Source organism: Oncorhynchus clarkii, chromosome 2, assembly GCF_045791955.1.
Source record: "Oncorhynchus clarkii lewisi isolate Uvic-CL-2024 chromosome 2, UVic_Ocla_1.0, whole genome shotgun sequence".
Lineage (NCBI taxonomy): Eukaryota > Metazoa > Chordata > Actinopteri > Salmoniformes > Salmonidae > Oncorhynchus > Oncorhynchus clarkii.
Window position 1 is genome coordinate 35,599,249 of NC_092148.1, and position 24,862 is coordinate 35,624,110.

At 43.7% G+C, this 24,862-nt stretch overlaps 1 protein-coding gene across 1 annotated transcript; it reads left to right on the forward strand.

Annotated features, from left to right (window-relative positions):
* The first annotated feature begins 609 nt into the window (after positions 1 to 609).
* LOC139381094 (failed axon connections homolog) lies at positions 610 to 23,864 on the forward strand. The gene is made up of 6 exons (XM_071124358.1): positions 610 to 1,073; positions 4,603 to 4,738; positions 4,972 to 5,168; positions 12,790 to 13,007; positions 20,265 to 20,381; positions 20,866 to 23,864. Exons 1-6 carry the CDS (start codon positions 814 to 816, stop codon positions 21,216 to 21,218), a joined length of 1,281 nt encoding a protein of 426 aa, XP_070980459.1. The 5' UTR covers positions 610 to 813; the 3' UTR covers positions 21,219 to 23,864.
* Positions 23,865 to 24,862: the final 998 nt, after the last annotated feature.

The following is a 24,862-nucleotide window of genomic DNA, read 5'->3' on the forward strand; positions in this document are numbered from 1 at the left end:
ATTCTTACGAAAGCGCAATCCAGTTTTCAAGCAAAGTTGTTTCGCAATATTAGGTATTGTCCAAACAATCACAACGGAAAGCACATTGGTCGCATGTATTCTCCAAGATGAATGCCTTTTTACATTTCCGAAGTTACTGCAATGTGAGTATAACCGACTTTAGCTAAAGTAGCCAAAAGCATGCACCTGCTATGCAAGCACGTTGTTGTTGAACATGCACCAGTAGTTATAGCACTCGAAGAGTGTGTTGTGCATTCAATAATGGCTAAACACTAAGCCTAAATGTTGCTATGGAGATATTGCAGGACTTAGTTACAATGAATAGTGAAATTGCCCATATAACATTGCTCCAAGTAACAACACAATTGCTTAAACCATTTAATTAGCATTTCGAAATCAATGAAAATACAATGTATTTTACATATGTCTTTATAATCATGATATAAGGCCTGACCTATTGCCCTATATTAAAGCCTTAGTTTTTAAAATGATTTCAAATCAAAAACCGCATAAACCCAAACTATCCCCATCAACTTGTGTGGTGGTTTTGTTGTCATGAGGCTCAGATGTTAGGGAGGTACTCACAGTCTGCCACTAGTTTCCATTGGCACAGACAAAGGCTCCGAGGGCTGGCGGAGGATGCCGAGCTGGGGTGCGGGCACCATCAGGCCGGAATATGTATATTTCTAATGTTTGGCAGATAGCGTATATTAAATAGCATATCGCCATGCAACATAGGACTGTTGTGACATATTGATGAAGCCGAGAGTGGATTGCGAGAGAACGCAGGCGCCACGCGGCGATTGATAGAGTATGTGGGGGTCTGGTTTCGCCTCGTCCCGACCGTGTGTGGTTGAACTCGGGCGGAATCACAGCCTGCCCTTGGGGATATGTGGCTCCGACGAGCCTCACTCTCTATATGGCTATATCGTCGCAATCCCTTTACAACAGGACTACGGTGGGACCATGTCGGGATTGGGGTCGGATTCATGGTGGAAGAAAACCATCTATATCACCGGCGGTGCCCTCCTCGCTGCTGCTGCCTACCTATTACACGAGCTGCTCGCTATCAGGTAGGCTACAATGGCAAAAATATGCTCCAATGACACAATCTGCAAGGGTATTGGTTCACATGATCAAATGTGTGCATTTGTGTGATGCTTAGGCTGTGTTTGCGTAGGCTTAATCTACTATATTCACAATAATGATGAACTTTATAAAATAATTCATACCCTCGGGGATGGGCTGAGAGTGTGTTTCCTGGCGGTGCGCACTTGCTGTCACTTTTGAACAGCTGCTCTTGACATCTCTGAAAAACAGAATATTGCTGTCGTTTGTTTACATTTGTTCATATATTCGCGGAATCATCCCTTCCAGCACTGTAGGCTAGAATGTGCAGCTGTTTGATTATATAGTTCCCCCCCAAGGAGGCAAGGACAGGAGATGCAAAAATATTGGAATGTGGAAAATTACGCGTCAGGTTTTATGCCATATCCTGAGCGTAAATATGAATTTCTCTAGCACTGCAGCAGTGGTGTCAGAATTACTTTTACTAACCTCTCACGTGAGCTATTTTAAGATTTATGTTTAGTGAAAGCGGACGTTTGTAGCCTAATGTTGAATGAAATGCGTCTGTTTAATCTTTGAGGAGGAAGATTAATCCAGGCCTATTGTTAACATAATGAATGGCGCTCCTGTCCCCACACAGTCGTATCTCAAGCATTTAGGCGTTTTGAGACATTCTGTAACAGTGGCTCCATATAATCTGTCACAGGACTGGTTTTGCATTTCCTAATTTGGAAACATTGCTGAATCACGTCGCATAAACCTACTATTATCATGCTTCTACCATAGAAAACTAAATTTTGACTGTAAACCTGCAGCATGTCTGTTCTGTGCCATCCCTTTGAGTAATTATTCTCAAAGAAACTCCCTGTATCTACCCCTGAATACAATAGTGTTTCTTTTGCACGGTCCAGAATTTCCGCACCATAGAAAAATGGACTGCGACGTAGCCTGCGTCGTTTCGATGGTTTCAACACCACAGTTGTGTGGACAGCGACATTTTGTGGGAATGTGAGTTGTTTATTCTGTCGTAGACTGTCCTGCGCAAGACCATTGTACCGAAAACCTAGCCTATACATTTGATTAGCCAAAGTAGGCTATCATTTATACACATGCCATATTTATTTCCATAAATTCAAGTCGAATTTCAAGGTGTTACGAAATGGCTGCTGATGTAACTGACTTTGGATGGAGGCCATTCCTGCTCTCTTGGACATATGTAGGCTACAATTCATTACATTAATTTAGGTATGAACTAGAGTAATTGCAGGCAGCATGCCCCTGTACTGTAGGTTATGTTTAATTATTATTAATTATGTCAGTGTCAGTCACCCACCATTAAAAACTGTGGGGTGGAAATGCAAGGACCCTTATCAGATTTTCACAAGCATGATTAACCTCACAGGCCTTGATTTCAAGGGTAGTAGAGGATTGAAATAGAAGTTCGGACAAATCCTAGAGTTTTCTTTTTCCTGCTGTAGGCCCATTGAATACCATGGAGTCAGTAATATGATGAGGACTTTACCATCTCATTATCTATCTCATTATCTTAAAATTGTGTATTGTATCTGTGTATACTTGTGTGGACGAGTGTTTAGACTGGTGACTTAAATATAGTGAAGGGACTGGTTGTTCCAGGGCCATTCAACAGTAACAGAATTACACTTTGACTTAGATTACACACACACTTCATGGAAGACTTCCCTGCACCAAAAATAAATACCCATTTTGCAGTTGGCCTAGGCCCTGGACTTCTAGAAAAGAAGTCATTTTAAAATGTATGCCAACCAAAAACATTCATTTCGAAGTTGAACAAACCATACAACTCTATGCACAAAGACAACTTTGATCAATTTACACAGAACATTTCACAAAATCACATTTACTGGAAGAACTGTTCAGATGCAAAGTTTTGTAACATAAAAATCCCCCTCAGTTTTTAATGTGACCATGTTTTCCAAAAACGGTTAAATATCTACTCAGAATTAAGATTTTAAAAATTCTGCAGACAGAATGGGGTGTCAGCTATGACATGACACCTTGAGTTAGAATAGTTTTGTTTGTTATTGTACTACAGTTGGTGAAGTGGATTTACAACTGGTAATATAGTTACGGTAACTAAATTACATCATGGGTCCATGATCTGTACTATACAAAAATGGATAATTATGGATATATATACATGGCCTGATGACTCCTTGCTGTCCCCAGTCCACCTGGCCGTGCTGCTGCTCCAGTTTCAACTGTTCTGCCTGCGGCTATGGAACCCTAACCTGTTCACTGGAAGTGCTACCTTGTCCCGGACCTGCTGTTTTCGACTCTCTCTCTCTCCTGCTGTCTCTAACTCTGAATGATTGGCTATGAAAAGCCTACTGACATTTACTCCTGAGGTGCTCGCCTGTTGCACCCTCTACAACCACTGTGATTATTATTATTATTATTATTATTATTTGGCCCTGCTGGTCATCTATGAACATTTGAACATCTTGGCCATGTACTGTTATAATATCCACCCCGCACAGCCAGAAGAGGACTGGCCACCCCTCAGAGCCTGGTTCCTCTCTAGGTTTCTTCCAAGGTTCCTGCCTTTCTAGGGAGTTGTTCCTAGCCACCGTGCTTCTACATTTGCATTGCTTGCTGTTTGGGGTTTTACGCTGGGTTTCTGTATAGCACTTTGTGACATCAGCTGATGTTATAAGGGCTTCATAAATAAATGGGATTGATATATGAATATCCTATTTTCATGGTGCTGTATCCTGAATAGGTAAACAAATGTAGAAATATGCAATATCCTTCTTTTGCATATTTGGACACTGAATATTATTGTGTTGACCTCCACCCCCAAACAAAATCACATTTGGTTGGTCCGGACCAGGCCAAATCTGAAACCATCATAGACGTCTGTGTTTGGATTTTCTCATTTTGTCTGTCATAGTTGAAGTGTACCTATGACGAAAATTACAGGCCTCTCTCATCTTTTTAAGTGGGAGAACTTGAACAATTGCTGGCTGACTAAATACTTGTTTGCCCCACTGTATATATGCCTTAATTTCTCAAAAATATAGAGTCTTCACTTTTATTTGACAAACAATTTCACATGGTTCTATGAACTGCACATGTTGGTGCTCATCGGTCCTTGTATGGAAATTCCATCTGTAACACAGAGCTCAGGGAATTGAAGACTAGTTCCTCTCGCTGCTGTGTCACCATTATATAATAGGCACCAGGTGAGACCCTATCCTCCCAGTGAGATTACTAAGAGCCTGAAACAGAGATGTAACTAATCCTACTCTCTCCTCTCTGATCTCCTCCAATCAGGGCGAGTTATGATATTGTTCTCACAACACAAACTGACCTGGAAATAGCTGTACTGTTGTCACAGAAACGTTGATGACTTTTAAAGTGGCTGCCACAGAGATAAAACAATTGTTTTCAAGTATTTTATCTCATGGGGCTCCCACCTGTGTACTAGTTTGCTGTTGCCTCAGTATAGCACACCTTTTCAGTTGGCCTTTTTTCTCCCCGGGTGTTTTCTAGGAAGGAGCAGGAGTTGGACTCTAAAGATGCCATCATCCTCCACCAGTTCTCCAGGCCAAACACGGGGGTCCCCAGCCTCTCACCATTCTGCCTCAAGATGGAGACCTACCTACGCATGGTGGACCTGCCCTACCAGGTACAATAGCCTGTGTATGATAAAGTAGAACTTGGAAAGTAGAACTGGTTTCCTGCACACAGATGAAGCTTACATACCTGGACTAAAAAGCACTTTAAATGGAAATTCTCTTTATGCATGTTGTTTTATGTCCAGGGATTAATCTGAGTCTGCGAAACCAGTCCTACATATTCAGAAACAACTAGTGTGTCAATTTCCCAGTGCTGAACCCCATTCTGTTCTCCCCTTTGCAGAACTACTTTGATGGGAAGCTCTCTCCGCAGGGCAAGATGCCATGGATTGAGTATAACTGGCAGCAGGTGTCGGGGTCAGAGTTCATCATTGACTTCCTGGAAGAGAAGCTGGGCGTCAACCTCAACAAGAACCTCAGTCCCCAGGAAAGAGCCGTGTCCCGGGCTGTCACCAAGATGGTGGAGGAGCACCTCTACTGGTGACTCAGTCAATTAATATAACCCCTTGTTCTCCACTGCTACATTAGTGACTCCATGTATATCACAGCCGTTCCGAAATTGCTCCCTACCCTCCCCCTTGGCCCTTAACCCTTGATGTTAGCATGTCTGAAGAGTCTAGATAGGTACACTATATATACAAAAGTATGTGGACACCCCATTCAAATGAGTGGATTCAGGGATTTCAGCCATACCCGTTGCTGACAGGTGTATACAATCAAGCACACCGCCATGCAATCTCCATAGACAACTAGTGGCAATAGAATGGCCTTACTGAAGAGCTCAGTGAATTTCAAAGTGGCACCGTCATAGGATGCCACCTTTCCAACAAGTCAGTTCGTCACATTTCTGCCCTGCTAGAGCTGCCCCGGTCAACTGTAAGTGCTGTTATTGTGAAGTGGAACACAATTAGAAGCAACAACGACACAGCCGCGAAGCGGTAGACCACACAAGCTCACAGAACGGGACCACCAAGTGCGGAAGCACGTAAAAATGGTCTTTCCTCGGTTGCAACACTCCCTACCGAGTTCCAAACTGCCTCTAAAAGCAACGTCAGCACAAGAACTGCTCGTCAGAAGCTTCATGAAAAGGGTTTCCATGGCAGCCGCACACAAGCCTAAGAACACCATGCGCAATGCCAAGCGTCGGCAAGGGTGGTGTAAAGCTCGCAGCCATTGGACTCTGAAGCAATAGGAAAGCGTTCTCTAGAGTGATGAATCACCCTAACCCATCTGACAGTCCAACGGACAAATCTGTGTTTGGCGGATGCCATGAGAATGCTTCCTACCCCAATGCATACTGTCAACTGTAAAGTTTGGTGGAGGAGGAATAATGGTCTGGGGCTGTTTTTCATAGTTCGGACTTGACCCCTTAGTTCCAGTGAAGGGAAGTCTTAACGCTACAGCACACAATGACAATTTAGACGATTCTGTGCTTCCAACTTTGTGGCAACAGTTTGGGGAAGGCGCTTTTCTGTTTCAGCATGACAATGCTCCCGTGCACAAAGCGAGGTCCATACAAAAACGGTTTGCCGAGATCAGTGTGGAAGAACTTGACTGGCCTGCATAGAGCCCTGATCTCAACCCCATCGAACACCTTTGGGAGGAATTGGAATGCTGACTGCGAGCCAGGCCTAATCGCCCAACATCAGTGCCCGACCTCACTAATGCTCTTGTGGCTGAATGGAAGCAAGTCCCCGCAGCAACGTTCCAACATCTAGTGGAAAGCCTTCGCAGAAGAGTGAAGGCTTTTATAGCAGCAAAGTGGGGAACAACTCCACATTAATGCACATGATTTTAGAATGAGAAGTTTGCCGAACTTTGGTAATGTAGTGTATAAGCAGTGTAGTGGTAAAGTTCCCACCATATTGCCTCCATCTTCAAGATCTGCAAAGATTGAAGGGTTAGTGCCAAGGGGAGGGTTGGGAATGAATTTGGACCGGCTAAGGTCACTCACTATAGTATTCCCAAGTGGTCATCCACAGCTACATTACGGATTTACTTACAGTAAATGCCTGGGAGTCTACATTATCAGTGAGTCACTGTCGGGCATCTGTCCTGGTGAGGCTTCTGCTGGGAAGTCACTGATACTGCATCCCAAATGGCACCCTATTCCCGATATAGTGCACTTCTTTGTAAGGAATAGGGCGCCATTTTGGACCCAGCCTGATCCTTTCCTGGTTGGGGCCCAGGGAGAGGTAGTCTGATGAATGACACATCTAAAAGCATTTGTTTCTGTGCATGAATGTCAAAGAAAAGAGGAGGGAGTGCATACTTGCTCATCAAGCTCTTTTCTGCAATATTTACAGGGTGAGATATCAGTCAGTGGAGGGGGGGGGGGGGGGTCATAATATAGCTCTGCAGCTGTAGAGTAAGGGTCATTCATATGACTCTCATTTCCACTACCTTTCTCTCACTCTCTCTTTTCTCTCGGTTTTTCTCCTGTCTTCTTTTTCCCTTATCACCTCCTTCTCTAGTCTCTCTCCTCTTACCCCCCTCCCCCTCACAGGCTAGGTTTACTATTGATTACATTATTTATGGCTGTGCAGGACTATTGGGCTGCTTGCTGCTCTGTTTGGCCAGCTGAGGTTAGCAGCATAGGTTACAGCATGCTGAGATCATATACAGCTCTTCAGGCTGGTAAATTATTGATTGAAGTTGCTATGACAACATGGAGAGGAGGGCTGCTCTGTGACAGAGATATGCCCCAGGGCAGATTCACAAACCTTCTTTAGAAGACATTTCTTCTTAACTGCAATTTTTTCCTTAGCTATGGACTTATGAAGAAAGCTAAGCAAAGTTGATATTCCTCAAAGGTTGTTGGAAATTTCTTGCGCTATTCTGTATAGCTAAACCCTCGTCTTAAACTCAGGGCAGTGAGAGAATAAGATCATGAAAGCAATTGAACATGTTTTATTCACACAAACTTCATCTGAAAGTTTCAGTATTGATTATTTTAAACCCAAGAACATGTCTTAGAACAGTAATCTCTGTAGGAAATATGTTAACATGATTGCCATTACTAGCTAGATAGCTAGCTAAATTGGTTGCCTAGCAACAAACAAATTAAGAAGATATTTGAGAAGTTCGCAAGAAAATCATAACATCTAAAGATATTGTTGAGGAATTGCACTTACGAATTATCTTATGAACTTTTTTTTTTTTTCTTAAGAAGCTTCTTATGTTTTTGCGTAAGAAGTGTTTTGTGAATCTGGTCCCTGGTATGTGAGATTGTGCTTGTCACAATGTACGTGTACTGTATATTAGATTCAATGTTTGGTTTAGTAAAGATTGTCATTGGTCTTCCATTCCTATTGTGTAGAGCTCAAGTTGTTATAATTAAGGGCACTGCTTAATGGTATTGAAAGCATTTAAATAGTTATTATGATTTGATCTCAGGTCTGTCTGGTTTAGCCTCTGAAGCAAATTTTTCCCTCAGATCCTTTTCTCGACAGCTCAATCTTTTTTTTGACTAGAGAGCTGACTGTTAATTAATTATCACAATACATTCATTACTTTTGTCCTGATAACTGAAGGTGAAAGATGAATTCAGAATGTCTCTGATCTCCTTGCCTTAGAGTGTTGGAGCAAGAGATGGTATGGTAAAATAAAAAACAGCACATTATACAGTGGCAGCAAAGATGTTTTTTGGAACTAACCCAAGATAGACCACAGCCTGTCGTTTCCAATTGGAACAAATTAGTCTTAGTGGGCAGAACAAGCAAGCAGGGGGTAGATCCAAGCACGAGATACCGAGATCCTGTTGGCGCGTTCTAGCACGTATTTACATATTTCCGTTAAGGAACGCCTACTCTGTAAAGTGCAAGTGTGCAATAACTCAATTTGCACTTGAACTCCTTATAAACAATGCCATTTTTTAAAACTTTGGCAAAGGGTCAAATCTAAAAAACTTAGTCCACTCTGTTTGTAATAGATTCTAGTTTTGGGAACAGAAAACTGTAGACCTAAATTGGTTAACGAAAATCATGATAAAGAAAAATACCTGTTTCATTTAAGGATCAAAATATTTACAGCTGTACAATATGTATATATATAATAATTATATATATATACAATTGTGGGACTCCCAATCACGTCCGGTTGTGATACATCCTGGAATTGAACCAGGGTATATAGTGACGCCTCTAACACTGAGTTGCAGTGCCTTAGACCGCTGCGCCACTCGGGAGCCCAAAAGTTGGGAAGAGATTTTCGATGTAGCGATTCCATTGCACATGGTTTATGAATTGACACGCAAAAGACGACGCCGGATTCAAAACTTTGAATTGTTCAATTTAAATGATTATACAAAATTCTTGCAACCAATAGAATGTTATATATATGGGGGATACCACCTTTGCAGATTTTGCTGCAAGGTGGCAGAGTCATTAGATAATTTATTTTCGTACTGTCCAGATGTAGCTAATCTTTGGTCACAGATCCAGGAATGGCCAAAGAATTGAAACATTTACCTGGAGCTAACTCTCCAGATAGCACTACTGGGTGATTTGAAAAGTCTATCAAATCGATTAATAATATAATAATACTTTGTAAATTAAAAATAAACATTTTTGCTAAATCTGTCTCAACTATGAGAATAGAAAGTTTCATAACTTTGTGAAACATCACAGCCCAGTTGAAAAATATGGCAAATAGAAATCCAATATAGATGGTGTTAAGAGATAGATGGGAGGGGTTGAGTGAAGCTGAAGGGTGGGACTAATAACAAGATAACCAATGTAAAAAAATACTGTGTCTGAAAAATGTGTGTAGGTTCAGAAGTTTTGTTAAACGGCAGTTAAAAAATATATGACAAATAGAAGCTGGATGGTCTTCAGAATAGATGGGAGGGGTTGAGGGTAGCAGAAGGAAAGCAAACAAAAGATAACTATTGCAAAATAGTTTGTGTCCATAAAATGTATATAGTATGTTTAAGCTGGAATTAGAAGCCTAAGTGTTGTTGTTCATTAGTTCTCCCCAATTAGGGGAGCAGTGGTACGATTAGTGGAAAATATATTTTAAAAACATGTGTATATGTATATACAGTACCAGTCAACAGTTTGGACACACCTACTCAATCAAGGGTTTTTCTTACTTGTATTATTTTCTACATTGTAGGATAATAGTGAAGACAACAAAACTTGAAATAACACATATGGAATCATGTAGTAACCCAAAAAGTGTTGAACAAATCAAAACATATTTGAGATTCTTCAAAATAGCCACCCTTTGCCTTGATGACAGCTTTGACACCATCTATCAAGCATGGTGGAGGCAATGTGATGGTCTGGGGGTGCTTTGGTGGTGGTGGTAACGCGTGTCACGGACGTCGCAAGAAGCGGACCAAGGTGCAGCGTGGTGAGCGTACATATTCCTTTTTATTTGAATGATGTCGCCAACAATAAACAATACAAAACGACCGCGAAGCTTACAGGGCTAAGTGCCCTTAACCTTAACGGGCCAAAACATAGAAATAAAGAAACAGAAAATAAAACAGAATTCCCACCCCACATCACACCCTGACCTAACCAAATAGAGAAATAAAACGTCTCTCTAAGGTCAGGGCGTGACAAAGTGGGAGATTAGTACAGGGTAAAAGGGATCTTGAAGAAGGAAGGCTATCACTCCATTTTGCAACTCCATGCCATACCCTGTATGGCGCTTAATTGGAGCTAATTTCCTCCTACAACAGGACAATGACCCAAACCACAGCTCCAAACTATGCAACAACTGGTATTCTGTCTATAATGAAGTGGCCAGCACAATCACCGAATCTCAACCCTATTGAGCTGTTGTGGGAGCAGCTTGGCCGTATGGTATGTAAAGAAGTGCCGATCAAGCCAATCCAACTTGTGGGAGGTGCTTCAGGATGCATGGGGTTAAATCTCTTCAGATTACCTCTACAAATAGACAACTAGAAGTTCAAAGGCCTGCAAGGCTGTAATTGCTGAAAATGGAGGATTCTTTGACAAAGCAAAGGACACATTTATTGTTCAAATGAAAAATCCCTATTTATAACCTTTGTCAACGTCTTCACTATATTTCCTATTAATTTTGCAACTCATTTCATGTATGTTTTCATGGAAAACAAGGACATTTCTACGGTAGTGTGTGTATATATATACAGTGCCTTGCGAAAGTATTCGGCCCCCTTGAACTTTGCGACCTTTTGCCACATTTCAGGCTTCAAACATAAAGATATAAAACTGTGGGACACAATCATGAAGTGGAACGACATTTATTGGATATTTCAAACTTTTTTAACAAATCAAAAACTGAAAAATTGGGCGTGCAAAATTATTCAGCCCCTTTACTTTCAGTGCAGCAAACTCTCTCCAGAAGTTCAGTGAGGATCTCTGAATGATCCAATGTTGACCTAAATGACTAATGATGATAAATACAATCCACCTGTGTGTAATCAAGTCTCCGTATAAATGCACCTGCACTGTGATAGTCTCAGAGGTCCGTTAAAAGCGCAGAGAGCATCATGAAGAACAAGGAACACACCAGGCAGGTCCGAGATACTGTTGTGAAGAAGTTTAAAGCCGGATTTGGATACAATAAGATTTCCCAAGCTTTAAACATCCCAAGGAGCACTGTGCAAGCGATAATATTGAAATGGAAGGAGTATCAGACCACTGCAAATCTACCAAGACCTGGCCGTCCCTCTAAACTTTCAGCTCATACAAGGAGAAGACTGATCAGAGATGCAGCCAAGAGGCCCATGATCACTCTGGATGAACTGCAGAGCTCTACAGCTGAGGTGGGAGACTCTGTCCATAGGACAACAATCAGTCGTATATTGCGCAAATCTGGCCTTTATGGAAGAGTGGCAAGAAGAAAGCCATTTCTTAAAGATATCCATAAAAAGTGTTGTTTAAAGTTTGCCACAAGCCACCTGGGAGACACACCAAACATGTGGAAGAAGGTGCTCTGGTCAGATGAAACCAAAATTGAACTTTTTGGCAACAATGCAAAACGTTATGTTTGGCGTAAAAGCAACACAGCTCATCACCCTGAACACACCATCCCCACTGTCAAACATGGTGGTGGCAGCATCATGGTTTGGGCCTGCTTTTCTTCAGCATGGACAGGGAAGATGGTTAAAATTGATGGGAAGATGGATGGAGCCAAATACAGGACCATTCTGGAAGAAAACTCGATGGAGTCTGCAAAAGAAATGAGACTGGGACGGAGATTTGTCTTCCAACAAGACAATGATCCAAAACATAAAGCAAAATCTACAATGGAATGGTTCAAAAATAAACATATCCAGGTGTTAGAATGGCCAAGTCAAAGTCCAGACCTGAATCCAATCGAGAATCTGTGGAAAGAACTGAAAACTGCTGTTCACAAATGCTCTCCATCCAACCTCACTGAGCTCGAGCTGTTTTGCAAGGAGGAATGGGAAAAAATGTCAGTCTCTCGATGTGCAAAACTGATAGAGACATACCCCAAGCGACTTACAGCTGTAATCGCAGCAAAAGGTGGCGCTACAAAGTATTAACTTAAGGGGGCTGAATAATTTTGCACGCCCAATTTTTCAGTTTTTGATTTGTTAAAAAAGTTTGAAATATCCAATAAATGTCGTTCCACTTCATGATTGTGTCTCACTTGTTGTTGATTCTTCACAAAAAAATACAGTTTTATATCTTTATGTTTGAAGCCTGAAATGTGGCAAAAGGTCGCAAAGTTCAAGGGGGCCAAATACTTTCGCAAGGCACTGTATATATATATATCTGCAATATAAAAGCAGTTATTGAAACCGATGGAGGGTTTTCTCCCTGTTCTGTACTTTCTCTCTGCTTCCTGTCTCCCTGCCACCCTGTTTTAATGCCTACTGGGCTGCTAGAGGCCTACAGTGTATATCAGCCAGCCTGGATTCACCTGGTCAGTCTATGTCATGGAAAGAGCAGGTGATTCTAATGTTTTGAACACACAGTGTATGCGTTTCCATATGATTACACTATACTACAACTGGGTTAATAACCTGTATTATGTTTGTGTAACTATACAAGACAATAGCTTACTGCCAGTAGACAAGCTATCTGTGTGTTTCTATATAAGACTGTACTATAACCTGTATATTTGTGTTTCTATACAGGACAATAGCCTATTGCCAGTGGGTAGACAACCTGGAGGAGACCCAGAAGATGCTGCCAGTCACTGGTCCTCTCAGTGACATGCTAAAGTGGATCCTCGGCCACCTGAACAGCAGCATGGTGCAAAGGGAGATGTACGGCCATGGCATCGGACGCTTCTCCAAGGAGGAAGTCTACAAGCTGATGGAGAAGGACATGCGCACACTGGCCGAACTACTCGGTATGTATGGAGGGGTACAGGGGGGTGGGAGGTTAGGGGTAGACAGAGGGTTAATACCAAATCAACCCTTAGACACTACCTTTAGGCCTAGGCTCTTGTGTAGATATGAGAGGATCGGACAGGTGTAAGCAATATAGCAACAATTCTACCTGGCCTATCAGAGGGAAGAATGGAACAACAACCATATTACTTAAAGTGATCCAATCCTCTCAAATATGCACAAGTGCCTAGGTGGTAGGGACTAGGGGATGATTTGGGATTCAGGGAGAGACTAGGGGCAACTGAAGAACAACTGATGACGTGGCCAATTTCTTAATGCTCTCACAGTAATGTCAGAGTGTTGAGGAATTGGCTACTGATGATGGAGATATGAGGAACAAGGGTTAAGGAAGGCTTCCTAATGATCCGGTATCGATTATAACACGGGGTCATTTGAAGTTCACTGTAAGATATACTTTGTTGTGGGGTATGTCCTTTATGCACAGATCCATTTGACCCTCTTCCACTCTAGCGGTGAGATACTGTATGTGCACTGTGCTTCCAACTACAATATGTGTTTCAAATGTATTTTAGTAGGGAAAAGAGCAGAGAATGTCTATTGATTTTGGCGTAAAATCTTTGCAAGGTCGTATACTATTGTGTAATGTGTGCAATCTGAATTTACTTTACCGCTTTGAATATAACTACTATAACGTCAAACTGTTCTCCTGGTTGTCTGGGTGTTTCTCTGTGGGTATAATGGTAGTTGGTGTTGGTTGGTTGGTGTTGATAGTTGGTGTTGATAGTTTATTTTCTTATTGAATATTTAAAACATACAATATACTTGCAGTGAAGTCGTTCAACAACTACATCACATTAGTCATCTAACAGCCTCCCATTCAGAGCGCCACACAGAAGCAACCAGGGTCAATGCCCAGCTCAAGGGCACGTCGACAGATCTCCCACCAGCCCTCCAAGATCCCCCCCCCAGCAAGGCCAACTGAATATGTTTGAGTGCATGTATGGCACTATTTACGTGTGTGTGTCCGTGTATGTGCACATGTGTGCATTTGAATGTGAGTGTGTATATTGCATGTGTACAAACACCTACACGGCATCAAATACAAAGGGTGTAGAATGCTTACTTACAGGCCCTAACCAACAGTGCGATTTTTAAGTAAAACGTATGTATTAGGTGAACAATAGATAAGCAAAGAAATAAAAACAACAGTAAAAAGACAGTGAAAAATAACAGCAGCGAGGCTATATACAGGCAGCGGTTAGTCGGGCTAATTGAGGTAGTATGTACATGTAGGTATGGTTAAAATGACTATGCATATATGATAAACAGAGAGCAGCAGTAGCGTAAAAGAGAGGTTGGTGGGTGGTGGGTGGCGGGACACAATGCAGATAGTCCGGGTAGCCAATGTGTGGGTGCACCGGTTAGTCGGGCTAATTGAGGTAGTATGTATATGAATGTATAGTTAAAGTGAATATGCATATATGATATACACTGTAAACTTTTTACACTGTAAAAACACTGCCCCTCAGTGTCATTCAAACATACTTTTTGTTATGTTTTATTTTAACTTTATTTTACTTTTCTCTTTGACCGTCATTCTATCCCTCGCCCAGCAACTCCACTCCTACTTGTCTCCAATTCCACATCCCAACCCTCAGCTTCCCTCAGCCCATCCCACCTATCTCTGCTGGCCACCTTCTTCAGATTTCTATACACCATATACTATTTTGCAATCTGTATGGCACAGCTGTCAACATCCTGGTTCTCAAATTAAACTGGTATACTTTCCTATTTATGCTATTTTTATTCCTCCGCCAGTTTTGATCCTTTATATTGGGCAGACAGACCAGTTCCCTACCTCCTCCCGCTGCCACCTGCTTCTTCCATTTTTGGGGTAATGCTGTAATCAATTGGTTGTAATCTTGAATTGAGCCTGCTCGGCTTCCGACCGCAAGGCACTACAAAGGGTAGTGCGTACGGCCCAGTACATCACCGGGGCCAAGCTTCCTGCCATGCAGGACCTCTATATCAGGCGGTGTCAGAGGAAGGCCCTAAAAATCGTCAAAGACTCCAGCCACCCTAGTCATAGACTGTTCTCTCTGCTACCGCACAGCAAGCGGTACCGGAGCGCCAAGTCTAGGTCCAAGAGTATTTTAAACAGCCCTACCTGCATGTACATAATTATCTTAATTACCTCTACACCGGTGCCCCCGCACATTGACACGTTGACTCTGTACCGGTACCCCCTGAATATAGCCCCGCTATTGCTCTTTAAATATTTGTTTTTCTTAAACTTTTTTGTTGTTGGTATTTTCTTAAACTGCATCTTTGGTTAATACGGGCTTGTAAGTAAGCATTTCACTGTAAGGTCTACTACACCTGTTGTATTCGGCGAGTGTGACAAATACAATTGGATTTGATATGGGATGTGATGTAGTGAGAGTATGTATGATGTCTGGATAAGAGTAAGACTATAATGTGTTATGTCCAAATAAATAATAACCCAGCCAATTTGCATGGTTGAGTGTCTGTGTGTAACATGAAGTGAGAATAGCATTATTATTCAGGATGATACGTGTAATCCCTATCCTATCACCATCCTAGTTGCATCATAACTACCTTTTTACATAATTGTCATTGAATAACACATCCCAGCATTTCCACTGCAATTGACATTTCACATGATCATAAAAGAGACTATTGTTACAGGAATTAAATTCCTACATGTTTTAATACCCAATTAAAATTAAACACTCTGTCAATTCCTAAGAATTTGTAAGGCTCTTATTTGCATAAAATGGACAGAGACCAGTCACAAAATCAATCAGCAGGGTTTATTCTCGAGAGTACTGAACATGATACAGTTTACCACAGGTTATAAACTGAAAATGACGTCATTAGTTTTCGAACTGTTCCGTCTCTTCTTCACCCTGGTACAATAGCAGTATAGTTCTCAAGCCGTCCCACATCGTCTCTCCTAATTTAGATAATTTATGACCCGAGCCAAGGTCTGCCTGTGTAGATAAGCATTCTAGCCAGTCTGGCGATAAGTTCATTCATTTCTACCAAGGAACAGACAGTCATTGCTCTAATTCCTGATTATATTTACACACATTATATTCAGTACTAGGATTAAAATAAAATTCATACATCTATACACTAACATAATAGTATTCTGTTTAGTCAGTCCTGATTGAAATGTATACATAATTAGTCATTATTGATAAAAGATCCCTTATCAACCTTGCATTACCATAGAGGGCAGCAGGGTAGCCTAGTGGTTAGAGCATTGGGCTAGTAACCGAAAGTTTGCAAGTTCGAATCCCCGAGCTGACAAGGTACAAATCTGTCGTTCTGAACAACCAACTGTTTCTAGGCCGTCATTGAAAATAAGAATTTGTTCTTAACTGACTTGCCTAGTTAAATAAAGGTGAAATGAAAGATAGACAGCTTCACTACAGTACAAATGTATCCTGTACAATATTTTATTATTCCCCAATGTCCCTATTCTGATATCTTCCCCTTGCTTGTTGTAAACATAGATAAATATGTAGACAAAGACATATAAAAGTGTCACACCCTGACCATAGTTGGCTTTGTATGTTTCTATGTTTTGGTTGGTCAGGGTGTGATCTGAGTGGGCATTCTATGTTGGATGTCTTGTTTGTCTATTTCTATGTCTGGCCTGATATGGTTCTCAATCAGAGGCAGGTGTTATTCATTGTCTCTGATTGGGAACCATATTTAGGTAGCCTGGGTTTCACTGTGTGTTTGTGGGTGATTGTTCCTGTCTTTGTGTTTGCACCAGATAGGACTGTTTTAGGTTTTCTCACATTTGTTGTTTTGGTCTGCCTCTACTTCACCCCAAGAGAACCGTTACAGAATCACCCACCACAACAGGACCAAGCGTCGTGGTAACGGGCAGCAGCAGGAGAGGCAGCAATGTCTGGACTATACTACTTGGGAGGAAATAGACAGGTGGGCGGTCGACCCAGGAGGAGTGCCGGAGCCCGTCTGGGATTCGCTGGAGCAGTGCGAAGAGGGGTATAGAAGAATGGAGTTGGAGAAGCAAGCATGGCGGCGCGGTAGGAAGCCCGAGAGTCAGCCCCAAAAATGTATTGGGGGGGGGCACACAGGAAGTGTGGCGAAGCCAGGTAGGAGACCTGTGCCAACTTCCTGTGCTTACCGGGGGGTTAGAGAGACCGGGCAGGCACCGTGTTATGCTGTGAAGCGCACGGTGTCCCCAGTGCGGGTGCATAGCCCGGTGCAGTACATTCCAGCTGCGCGTATCGGCCGGGCTAGAGTGAGCATTGAGCCAAGTGCCATGAAGCCGGCTCTATGCAGCTGGTCTCCAGTGCGTCTCCTTGGGCCGGCTTACATGGCACCAGCCTTGCGCATGGTGTCCCCAGTTCGCCTGCATAGCCCAGTGCGGGTTATTCCACCTCGCCGCACTGGCAGGGCGACCGGGAGCATTCAACCAGGTAAGGTTGGGCAGGCTCGGTGCTCAAGAGCTCCAGTGCGCCTGCACGGTCCGGTCTATCCGTCACCACCTCCACGCACCAGCCCTCCGGTGGCAGCCCCCCCGCACCAGGCTGTCTCTCCGGCTCATCCTTACAGGTGCTCCCGCCTGTCCAGCGCTGTCAGAGCCTTCCTCCTCTCCAGCGCTGCCGGAGTCTCCCGCCTCTCCGGCGCTGCCAGAGCCTTCCTCCTCTCCGGCGCTGCCGGAGTCTCCCGCCTGCCCAGAGCTGCCGGAGTCTCCCGCCTGCCCAGAGCTGCCGGAGTCTCCCGCCTGCCCAGAGCTGCCGGAGTCTCCCGCCTGCCCAGAGCTGCCGGAGTCTCCCGCCTGCCCAGAGCTGCCGGAGTCTCCCGCCTGCCCAGAGCTGCCGGAGTCTCCCGCCTGCCCAGAGCTGCCGGAGTCTCCCGCCTGCCCAGAGCTGCCGGAGTCTCCCGCCTGCCCAGAGCTGCCGGAGTCTCCCGCCTGCCCAGAGCTGCCGGAGTCTCCCGCCTGCCCAGAGCTGCCGGAGTCTCCCGCCTGCCCAGAGCTGCCGGAGTCTCCCGCCTGCCCAGAGCTGCCGGAGTCTCCCGCCTGCCCAGAGCTGCCAGAGCCCCTCAGCCCAGAGGCGCCAGAGCCCCTCAGCCCAGAGGCGCCAGAGCCCCTCAGCCCAGAGGCGCCAGAGCCCCTCAGCCCAGAGGCGCCAGAGCCCCTCTGTCCCGAGCAGCTGCCCCTCTGTCCCGAGCAGCTGCCCCTCTGTCCCGAGCAGCTGCCCCTCTGTCCCGAGCAGCTGCTCCTCTGTCCCGAGCTGCCCCTCTGTCCCGAGCTGCCCCTCTGTCCCGAGCTGCCCCTCTGTCCCGAGCTGCCCCTCTGTCCCGAGCTGCCCCTCTGTCCCGAGCTGCCCCTCAGTCCAGTGGGGTCATTAAGTAGGGTCGCCGTGGCTAGGAGGCCACGGAAGCGGACAAGGTGGGGGACTAAGACTACGGTGAAGTGGGGGCCACGTCCAGCACCAGAGCCGCCACCGCGGACAGATGCCCACCCAGACCCTCCCCGATAGGTTCAGGTTTTGCGTCCGGAGTCCGCACCTTGGGGGGGGGGGGGGGGTACTGTCACACCCTGACCATAGTTGGCTTTGTATGTTTCTATGTTTTGGTTAGTCAGGGTGTGATCTGAGTGGGCATTCTATGTTGGATGTCTTGTTTGTCTATTTCTATGTCTGGCCTGATATGGTTCTCAATCAGAGGCAGGTGTTAGTCATTGTCTCTGATTGGGAACCATATTTAGGTAGCCTGGGTTTCACTGTGTGTTTGTGGGTGATTGTTCCTGTCTTTGTGTTTGCCCCAGATAGGACTGTTTTAGGTTTTCTCACGTTTGTTGTTTTTGTTAGTTATTTCATGTGTAGTGTCTTTATAAATTAAAGAACATGAATAACCACCACGCTGCATTTTGGTCCGCCTCTACTTCACCCCAAGAGAACCGTTACAAAAAGCTAGATAAACAAAAAAAAAGGTCTCAACAATTGAGAGGGGAGAAGAGAGAGAGAGATCAAGTGTGTGTATGTATAAGTCCGTATGTGTAAGCGAGCATGTAATTGATTGCGTGTGGGTTCATATCAACTTCGTAGGGTTCAGATATTTTTATAGTCCCATACTTTTTTTTTCGTAACCTGACGTCCCCGTAGAATTTAGTACAGCCAAGGTGTTATGAAGCTGTCTTGGAAGAACTGTCCCTCTATAAAGAGTTTGTCCAAAATGAGAACGGCACGCTTACCCCTCTCCCGCCTCTGCTCTGTACAGGATACAGCCTCTTGCGGCGTTCGTTTGCCTCCCGGGGAAATTGGTCATTGAGACCGAATTTCGTCCCTTTAAGCTCACTTCCCCTGCTTTTGATCAGCTCCTTTCATTGGCAGTGTTCAAACTTTGCGATGATAGGTCGGGGGCTCTTGATCTTGTCGCTCCAAGTCTGTGCACTCGGTGGAAAGCCACCTCATTTACAGTCTCTAGAGAGGAAGTTTCAAGGCAGATGGCATGAACTCTCTGATCGCCCCCTCTGGATTATTGGATGCGTCCTCAGGAATCCCAGAAAACATTAGATTTTCACGCACGCTACGGCTTTGTATGTATAGTAGTGACTCCCTCATCACCCTGTTTTCCCTGAGTAGACAATCCATGTTGGAATCGAAGGTTACCTTGGCTGTGAGTGCCTTGTTCTCTCCTTGGAGTGTGAGAATTTCACTCTGGCTAAACTCCGAACTCCCACGCAGCCCTGCTGATTCATATCGCGTGATTTCTGATGATGTTCTCAATTATATTGACTGACTGGTTCTGTATGGGGTGACTTTTCAAGTGTTGCATGGATTCCAGCAAGAGCACTATCCTCTTAAACGGTAAGTAAATCATCCTCTTTTTTTGTTGGGTTAGAGCTATTTTGTGAGTTAGCCGGATCTTTCCACGATGGAGTATGTTGTTCCTCCATAGCGTAAAGATGTTGATACTCGTCGATTTCCCTCCGGATCTCCTTAGTATCCAAGTTAACTCTGAACAGCAACCAGTTGTCTTTCCCACGACGACAGAAGATGTAATCATGAGTTGCAAAATACTCGATCCCACTTAAATACAAAGTTGCTTTCGCTGTTTTGCTTGTAATTTACAAGCTGCTCCGTGAAGAGTCTGAGGCACTCAGCAAGGCCTTTCTTAATGGTGTTCTCTTGACTGATAGTTGGTTGATATCTGTTACCGACCCCAGCTGTTCATCTGTCCTGCAGGAGATAAGAAGTACTTCATGGGGCCCAAGATGTCGACAGTAGATGCTGCTGTGTTTGGTCACCTGGCCCAGGCTATGTGGACACTACCCGGCACACGTCCTGAACAGCTCATCAAAGGTCAGTTCAATCTCTCAGCCTCTGGTTGAAATATTTTACTCATACTCACAATACCAAAGCATCATAATTGGTTGATTTTAAAAGTGTGAATTGTGATTGTGTTATTATGTTGTTATCAAGATTGTATAACAAATTATGTACCTAATGTATTGTTCTATAGATTTAAAGGCATGTGTGGAATAGGATACAATGGCCTCATTTTTTTTATCCAGAGGTGTACTTGCCTACTTCTTCCACTAGATGACAGTGAAAGACTGTAATGTGCAGTTCTGTTGCACATTTACTAATCATGGTTTCAGTCTTTAGAGAACAGAGACAATCAGAGACAAAAGACCAGTCTCTTTTAATTTTTCGTACTGTGCAAAATCTGACAATCAAAGTCTGAGTATGAAATCAGAGGACGCTCTGACACTGATGTACATTTTTCCTTGAGTACTGACGTTGGAACCTGTGCTTCCTCTATCCCCTGTCCACTGTGGTTTAGGCGAGCTCATCAACCTGGCCATGTTCTGTGAGCGCATGCGGAGAAAGTTCTGGCCTGAGTGGTTCGTGGACATAGAGGACGTGTACTATGACGGAGCAGACACTGACAGCAGCGAGGGCTCTTCCACAGGCCTGATGGACTTTGGCCTGTTCTCCCGGACAGACACCATGGAGGAGAGCGAAGCCTCTGACAAACACACACACTCACACACTCACTCCCCCGATACGGACCACTCGCTGTTCGACTCGGACGTGGGCACGGGCTCGGACAATGGGCCGCAGCTTAAGTGTGACCCTCCTAGTCCTGACCCTCCTAATCCTGCCCCTTCCAGTCCCAAACCTCCCAACCCTTGACCCATCCTTACCAAGGCAGGTGGGGTGGGTTTGGCTGAGGCAGTCAGACAGCCGGGAACTTCAAACTAGTCAGGGTGCTGCTATCTGGCTTGGCATCATAGAGCTGCGGAACAGAGAGGCACAGTTCTCGCTTCTCCTGCTGCCCCTCCCTCTCGTCCAGAGATCTGTGCCCACACATGGTGGCGCAGTTATATTCCATGATGACTGAAAACTATATCCTAACAATGTAATATCAGTGCGCTCCGACAAAACCGTGTATTTGTATGCAGAGCGTATAAATCGAACCCCGTGTTACATGTGTTACAATGTGATTTCCTCACCCCGAGTGAATGTGACATTGCCAATATGGCACTATCACAGACATTGCCTTATTTGTGTCAGTTGTCCAAGGCTACAGGCTAGTGTAATACGTCATGAGAGAGATTGTTGGTTGAACCAGTGAGTGGAGTGTCTGTCTATGGACTACAGGCAACATGGCTGTTTCTTTAGAAATGTAGCTAGTGAAAGAGAGACGACGATGATGGTAGCAGAAACATGAAAACACTAGAGAAAACTGAGGTCAGTCATTTTGACACATTGTAAAGAGTGATATATATAAAGAGTCTTTGACTTGGGTGGCTGCTCTAGTCTGTGTCTTACTAACGGTGGGCTATTCTACCAGTAGTCCTATGGTTTGTGGCTTGCTGCTGAGCATCAGCCATAATCACTGGCCTTTCCATCAACTCTGTGTCTAACTTCACTCTAGTAAAGGAGATTGGGATGCGCAAAAGGAACTGGAGATGGAACATTCTTGTCGGAGTAGAGCCGACTCTTGTATCTCACCACTAGAGGGTGCTGTATCTATACATTCATCCTGCTGTCTATTTAGCTCTATGGTCTCGAGTCCTGTCGGTTTCTGCCACTTGGAATGTTAAAGGCCCAATGAAGTCAAAACGTGATATTCCTGTGTTTTATATACATTTCCACACTATGAGTTTGGAATGATATTGTGAAAATGATGATAATGCCCTTTTAGTGTAAGAGCTGTTTGAAAAGACAGCGCTTTTCAGTCTGTTTTGGTGGGATGGAGTTTTGGCCTGCCTGGTGACATCAGACCAATAAGAATAGACCATTAAGAAATAGAGTTCCAAACCTGTGCCAATAACAGCTTAGCTTTCAGTTTTCCCCACCCTCACCCAGACCACTCCCAGACAGTCCTGCTTGAGAATTTGCTCTTTGCTAAGAAGCTGTTTTTCTTTCTTTTTGACCATTTTAATTGAAAACAGTCACAGTAAGGTACTTAAATATTACACAGAGATGATTTGATATTGAGATAAAAACAGCTGCATTGTTTAATGAAATAATAACAATAATACAATGCATTCGTTTTCACTTCAGTATTAACACCATACGAATACAGAAAGTAGCTGAAACAGAATGGAAAGGCCCGTTTGTAGCAAGTAGTGTTATCCCTTTACGTGTGTGTGTGTGTGTGTGTGTGTGTGTGTGTGTGTGTGTGTGTGTGTGTGAGTGAGAGAAAGAGACTGGAAAGATGATAGTGGGTTGTAATATGACTACATTACCAGGTATGATATAAGCCTTAGTGTACAGAAGTTATGAAAAGAGGGGTTGAATGTGAATTGTGAATGCAGATAGATTTTTGCTTTCTTTACTCAGTAACTCACAACTTATTTGAAAACAGTGCCAGCACTTTGTTTTTATTTGTGATTAACTTAAGTTTGCGATGTTTTATCGTTTGTATCTTTATTGCTCTCAAGGAGAGATTTTTGTTGCATGTTGTTTAAAATGGGCAAAACTAATGCACCTAGGACGCTGGGGATTGTCATGATAAGATGGTGAGGCCAAATGAATGGAATGAGACATGTACATAAATGACACAGGTCACTGGATGTCTGTGTGGTAGCTAGGCATTCAAGTTGAACTATTGATAGGTGTATCAGGATGACCTTGAGAGAAGATCATGTTTATTCGCAAAGTTGCAATGTCAAAGTAAATAGTTGTTTGCAAAGGCACATGGACAAAAGACCAAATAAAAGAGTAAATTGTCAATCTGCTAGGATTATACTCACCCTACCTCCCAATGATGAAACATAAAATTGAAAAACAATGGGGACCAAGACACGGATCTGTCTAAACTTTTTCTCAACTGTCCTTTAAGTGTCTTTTAATTAGACTTTTTGTGTCTGTAATTGAGCAAATATCTTTGAGGGTGTTTGATTGAATTGCATTGTCTTATTGTTGAAATAGTTTTATATTAGAAGTATGGGCAGACCAGACCTGCAATGAGAGAACAGCAGAGGAGGCGGCATCATATGGGGCAGAGCTGCCTCCAGAACACGATTCATCCCCAAAAAACGTCAACCTGCGTTATATTATGGGATGCGTTTTTACCATGCTACATATGGATAACTCATTATATCAGTGCGACTACTTTGTCAAGCTATATTAGAACAGTGTATGTCCTGTTAGTGGAAACATTACATTACAGGGAAATGTACATAAGTGTGATAAACTCATGAATTCACTGTAACATACTGACAAACTACCTATGGATGTTCAATTATGATAACCCAAAGGTGAGGTGGCTGTATGACTGATTACTCTCAATGATTTCATTAAACAATAGCTGTGACATTTAAAAGAAAAGGATCTGTGTATGAGTTGTGTTACTGTGTGTCTGAATGTTAGTATTTTATACTGTACATGTACTACATTTGCACATTCAGTATTTAGAATAATTAATTTCCCAATTATTTTCACCTCTAACATTTATTTGCTTGTGTGCATATATTAGTATTCTACATATTAGTACCCTATATTATTACTCTGCATTTATTGTGTGTGCTTGGGTCTGTGTGTGTTTAGCATGTGAGCCACAGTGTTTTCAATCAGGCTAACGAGTGGCAGGCATCCAGGCGCGGAGGCGGGCTGATTAAGGCTCTGCCAGGAGCTGGAGGCAAGGAGGGGTAAGAGGAGGAGAGAGGAGAGAAGGCTGGGGAGAGGGGGCTGTGTGGTGGTGCTGGGTTGGGGGAGAGAGAGCCACGGATCAGGAACCAGGATCCCCAGGGATGGAGCAGGTGCAGGCTGCGAGCGAGGCCTTTGGGCCCAAAGGGACACACAGAGCTTAAAACAATCTGCACAGCTCCTTTTTTTAATTTTCCTGTTCTGAAACATCCCACCTCTCTCACTGCCTCTTTTCTTTCTCTGTGCCCCCTCTCTTTCTTTTTCTCACTCTCTCGCTCCTTAGCCCTCTCCCTCTCTTTCTCACGCTTAACAGATCAGCACTCCACAAAGAGGGATAAACACAGAGAGGAAAATTAAAAAGGGAACTCCCCTGGCACACCAAAACAAATTAGAGCAAACAAATTACACTGAGTCAACACACAAACACTGGAGCATCTGTGGCTCTGGACTGACTGAGGGGAGCTGGTGGCGTCCTCAACCTCAGACACCACCATTACAGCCACCATACAGTACTGTACGCTCTCTCAAACCAATCCACACACTACACTCTCATAGAGTTACACTAACAAACTTTTACAGATTAACTCCAACTATTATATTTACAACAACAACAAACCAAAAAATTGTTGTTATACCATGAATGTGAATTCACGACTAGAGAATGAATCTGAGATTGTTAG